Below are 5,540 nucleotides of genomic sequence, written 5' to 3'. Positions count from 1 at the left end.
TGTTTGAAGTGTAAATAATGTATTATGATATCACCCTGCATTCCCTCTATCTATATATGAGGTAGTAGTGTACAATGAGTGGGAAGGATCCAACCAGTTCTTATGCTGGTGGAAATATGTGGAGCAGACCAGAAGTCCGGTGTGGCCACCCCGAAAAAAATCCTTGTTGGGATAATGGCAGCTGCATGTACAGCAGTCTTGTGGCAGAGCTATAATAAAGAGGAGAATTGGGCATGACACAGGGGAAAATGTGTCTGGACCTTTCCCAGTATGTGAGACACAGAGAGGCTTTCTCGATTTCTGTTTTCTTGTTTTGTTTCTGGAAAGAAAATATCCACATACTTTAAGAAAAGAGTTTAGCGTTAAACAAGCCAAAGAAGAAAGCTTGGAACACTTCAAACAACCCCCTCAAGCATCACAAACTCGGCCACTCACATGTGCCCAAATGAACTACTTTGGAGGCTGAGAAAACACATTTTTTCTTGTTGATAAAATGGTCTGTTTGGACACCAGGAACTTGGACTAGAAAGAGTAAAACTGTTCAGAAAACAAACAACAACTTCCAACATAATTGAAGCCTGGCCAGGATACTGAATGTTGTCAAGGTAATGCCCCTTCCCTGCTCACTTGACCAAGTTGTTGTTTACATTCTTCTCATCACAGAAACCAAAATGTCTAGTAAAGCTAGTCAAATCTGACTCTAGGGGGTGGTGCTCATCTCCATTTCCAAGCCGAAGAGCCAGCGATGTCCAAAGACATTTCCGTGGTCATGTGGCCAGCATGATTAAACGCCGAGGGATACAGAACACTGTTGCCTTTGCACCAAAGCAGTACCTATTTATCTACTTGCAATTTCTTGCCTTTGAACTGCTAGGTTGGATGGAGCTGGGACCAGAGACGGGAGCTCACTCCGTCATGCCACACAAGGGTTTCGAACTGCCAAACCTTCCGGTCTGCAGCTCAGCATCTTAACCTCTGAGCCACTGCAGCCCAGAGTGTCTATTTACCCTCAAAAATAATCTGAATACACTTCTTCCCATCTTGTACTTGAAACCAAGTGACCACACAGACATGAATTTCACTGCATGGACCTAAACTGTTCCCTATTTGTATCCCTTCCCAATTGATATTGCACTTTTCATTTTAAACAGGAGAGAAAAGGTATGGGATTCACCCAGAACACACCTAGAATTCAACACAGAATTGGAAACTCAGTATAAACTTAAACCCAGTGAAGTAAAGTATCTCTCTTCTTGTGTTTAGGTCACATATTGCTTATTTGCTCCTGCAATGAGTGAGGTAACCCAACATTCTCCTTTATACAGAGTTGTCCCCAGTGAAGAGCATCACTACACTGGGATTGTCCAGCTTCTTCTGCATTTCCACTGGAAGTGGGTTGGTATTGTCGCAATGAATGATGATAAAGGAGAAAGGTTTGTGCAGACTTTGGCACACAAGTTTTCCCAGAATGACATCTGTATAGCCTTCACGGAAAGAATACCAACCTACAGAAGCATATACGAAGTATATGGAATGCTAGAACTATTTCAGAATATGACCATTTTCTTAACTGAGACGAATGTCAACATATGTATCATAAATGCAGACTCTCAAAGCATGAGCGCTTTGCAGATAATACTGATTCAGTTTGATCCAGATTCCATGAGACCTATAGGCAAGGTGTGGGTTATGACGGCCCAGTTTGATTTTTCATCAGAGATACATCATAGAAATCTAGACATACAAGTCTTTGATGGTGCTTTATCATTTGCACTTCATCTCACTGAAGTTCAAGGATTCCAGAAGTTCCTTCAGAGACTGAATCCCCATACAGAGGAAGATGGTTTTATCCGGACCTTCTGGCAGCAGGCCTTTGACTGTGTATTACCAGATATTAATGTAGGCAATGAGACCATGAATACCTGTACTGGGGAAGAGAAGCTGGAGAGCCTTCCTGGGCCTTTTTTTGAAATGAACATGACAGGACAAAGCTACAGTGTCTACAGTGCTGTCTATGCTGTGGCCCATGCATTACATGGCATGTCTTCATCCAGAACCAAATATGCAATCATGGTAGATGGAAGCAAGCTGGAGAATCCAAAGCCACAGCCATTCCAGGTAAAGTTTCACATAGAAGGAATATTAATGTTAAGGACCATGGTGTTCATAAAGTCCAGAATATACAACAATATCAAATTCCTTTTTTAAAAAACATTCTCATCTTTTAAATGCTCAGGTTCTTGTGTCAGGTTCCCAACAAGCATGTTGTATCTGAATAACTGCTGGTTTTATGTGCAGCTTTATCCTTTGACAGTTTCTCGGTTGTACCTCTCTAGTGGTCTGGTTCCTATCCTTTTTAGTATTGAAACCCACAAGTCCAAACATGCTTGGTATGATGACCCACTTAAGGAAAAAAAACAACAGGTACATACACAAATCAAAGAATTGCAAAAGCCTGGGATCCACTTTGGGGATGGGACCCATAGATTAGGAAACACCGGCTTAGTGAATTCGGCAGGTACACGTGTCCTTGACTGAGACATTATTTCATCAAAGCAGAAGAGTCCAGTGGCGCCTTTAAGACCAACAAAGTTTTATTCTGGGTGTAAGATTTCATGTGCATGCACACCTGAATCCATTAGAGCAGTTACCTTATCTTCCAGTTTGGTGTAGTGGTTAAGTGTGTGGACTCTAATCTGGGAGAACCGGGTTTGATTCCCCACTCTTCCACTTGCACCTGGCTGGATGACCTTGGCCAAGCTGTAGCTCTGATAAGAGCTGTCCTTGAAAAAGAGCTCTCTCAGCCGCACCCACCTCAGTGTACCCCTCCATGCAGTGATGAGGTGGGTTGTATGTGGAGACAGAGACAGTTTGGTGTAGTGGTTAGGAGTGGGGACTCTAATCTGGGAGAACCGGGTTTGATTCCCCACTCCTCCACTTGCACCTGCTGATGAGACCTTGCATCAGTCACAAGCTCTGGCACAGCTGATCTTGAAAGAGCAGTTTGTGTCAGAGTTCTCTCAGCCCCACCCACCTCACAGGGTGTCTGTTGTGGGGAGGGGAAGGGAAAAGGAGTTTGTAAGCCACTCTGAGACTCCAAGTGAAGGGTGGGGTATAAATCCAATTTCTTCTTCTTCTTCTTCTTCTTCTTCTTCTTCTTCTTCTTCTTCTTCTTCTTCTTCTTCTTCTTCTTCTTCTTCTTCTTCTTCTTCTTCTTCTTCCTGCCTGAGAGGGCCATCCCAGTGGCTTCCCAATTCTACAGAAGAATAGGGTTTCATGTATAAAATCTGCATGTCCCCATTTTTAATGAAACATTGAGCATGCACATGCGAATTTCTTTCTCTCACACTCTCCATTCCTCTGTGAATTCCACTTTAAGAAGCACCGTTTCTTTCACCCAGGTTCCAATGCCAGTTATTTTTGGGTGAAAAATGCTGAAATAACATTATGGTAAAGGAGGGTTGAAGCAGAGTTTAGCTCCTTCCCTGCACATTCCATTATAGGGAGAAAATAGCCTACCAATAATCCATGCACAAAGAATTTTACGGAAGTTTAATGGGATGTTATTTACTGTGTAATGCTCTTTACTGACCCGTGATGAAACACTTCAGCTGTCCCTATTAAGCCTCTGTTTAATGGACGGGACAATTTTCTTCAGGACCGTTAGCACTGTTATTTGAGGATTGCTGGGGGAATAAGAGGGGGGCTGCAGTTGCTCAGTGGTTACGATGCTGAGAATAAGAGAACAAAATCAATTCATGCCTCCTTGTACCTTTATCCAAAATAGCATCAGATCAGCCTAAAATACCAGAGAGAACATCTGTTGGATCAGGGGAAGGTGTGTGCATAATGAAATTGTTGAGCCAGAGATATAAACAGAATTCACTGGCTGGGGTCAGTACGGTGATTTTATGGAAGAATCTTATGAATCTGGGGTTGTTGGTATAATGGCACCCCCTCCACAAACAATCTGTGTTTGAGTTTGGGTGCTTACCAGCAATGCAGAATGTATGCATGTTTTTCTTTGATGAAATTGTTTTCTTGGGCAATGGTATTTTCCCTTCTAATTTGAATCCTTGCAAGGGAGGAACAAAGAGCACTCGCAGCCAGTCTCCTCTGGAGAGAAGCTACGGAGACTTGCTGCTCTTATCCACTCCCTACTTTGTAAGGATGGAGCCCTTTTTCTCTCTCTGACAGTAGAATGCCTGGTGGAACTTGGTTCAGGGGCCCATAGAATTGTACCTCTTGCTCCAATTCACTTGAAATTGGGTGGTCTTTATGTAAAGGGAAGCACTGTTTCTACTGAAATTTGGTGTCATTTGTTCAAAAGATACCCTCTCCGGACCTTTGAGAATGTCACCCATGTGGAATAATAGCAGAACTGGCATTCTAGCTTTCTCATTCTTCGCCCCGCCTTTGTGGGAGTAGAAACTCCCCCATTCCCCAGAAAGTAGAAAGTCCAGGGAACTTTGTTCAGTGTCCCATAGAATTAAATCCTTGATCCAATTTGCTTGAAACTTGGGTAGACTTTAGTGAACAGGAAGAACTCACTTCCTTGCAATTTTGTGTCATTTGGTTGAAAGAAGCCACTCCCCCACCCCCTCCCCATTCCCCCATAAGGAATAATGGAAGAGTGGCCATTCTCCTTCCTCACTTTATGAAATAAACAGTAGACCACAAAAAGGAAGCATGACTCTGAGTTTTCAGCAGAAAAGAGGAAAATGAAATGAATGCAGGTTTTTGGCCTTTTTCATGCTGGTGGCTTGTGTGATTTCCCACTGCAATAGGAATCAGTTGAACGAAATGCACATACTCCGACTTGGGGGGACGGGGTCATTGGATTGGAGAGAAGACTATGGTCTGTGCAAATTTGTTAACACCATCTTCATAAGCAGCTTCCCTGGACACTGTAATAGATTCCTCATTGGTTCTGAAGCACAAAATTCAATTTATTTCAATTTATTACGGGTCTATATGACCAAAGTCTTGACCAAAAGAAAATGCAAAAGGGGTAAAATAGGTACATAAAATTGACATAAAATATGACAAGTACATAGTCACAATCAGTAAACATATAAAACCCAGGCATAGCCCAGAGAATAAAAAAGACCTAACTACACTTGGGGCAGAGCCAACTAACTAAAATCCTCCGAAGATTAAAATCAGTGTAGGTGTTTGCAAAGATGATAAAGCTTTCAGTGTTTCTTGAGAGCAGCAACCTTAGCCAGGAACCACACCACGTTAGCTGTTATCAGTCCATAGGCATTTGAATCAGATAACAATACTGAAAAAACCCAAGGTTGCGAGGGAAGATTTATCTTCGTAAGAATAGGAATGATATATATCCCTCTATCTTGAGTCCAATGGGGACAGCAAAACATCAGATGGTCTAAAGTTTCAATTTCGCCAGAGTTGCACAGACAGAGGCGATCTGAGTAAGGTAAGCCTCTAAATCTGCCCAGTGTTACCATAGTTGGAAATGCATTTAAGCGGGCCAGCATAAAGGCACGGCGGTGGGATGGAATTGGTAGCGATGAATG

General features: G+C 42.6%; 1 protein-coding gene across 1 annotated transcript in view; it reads left to right on the top strand.

The window, feature by feature from the left end:
- LOC107110561 (vomeronasal type-2 receptor 26-like) overlaps window positions 1-5,540 on the top strand; it is a 10,120-nt gene that overhangs the window by 703 nt on the left and 3,877 nt on the right. Inside the window, exons 2-3 of the mRNA XM_015411360.1 lie at window positions 1,264-2,118; window positions 2,299-2,518. Coding sequence (XP_015266846.1) covers window positions 1,264-2,118; window positions 2,299-2,518 — 1,075 coding nt within the window. The remainder of the gene's footprint in view (window positions 1-1,263; window positions 2,119-2,298; window positions 2,519-5,540) is intronic.

This window comes from Gekko japonicus, unplaced genomic scaffold (assembly GCF_001447785.1).
Source record: "Gekko japonicus isolate JY-2015 unplaced genomic scaffold, Gekko_japonicus_V1.1 scaffold2608, whole genome shotgun sequence".
NCBI classification, from domain to species: domain Eukaryota; kingdom Metazoa; phylum Chordata; class Lepidosauria; order Squamata; family Gekkonidae; genus Gekko; species Gekko japonicus.
The sequence above is the reverse complement of the archived record's forward strand: the minus strand, read 5'-3'. Positions and strand labels throughout refer to the sequence as shown.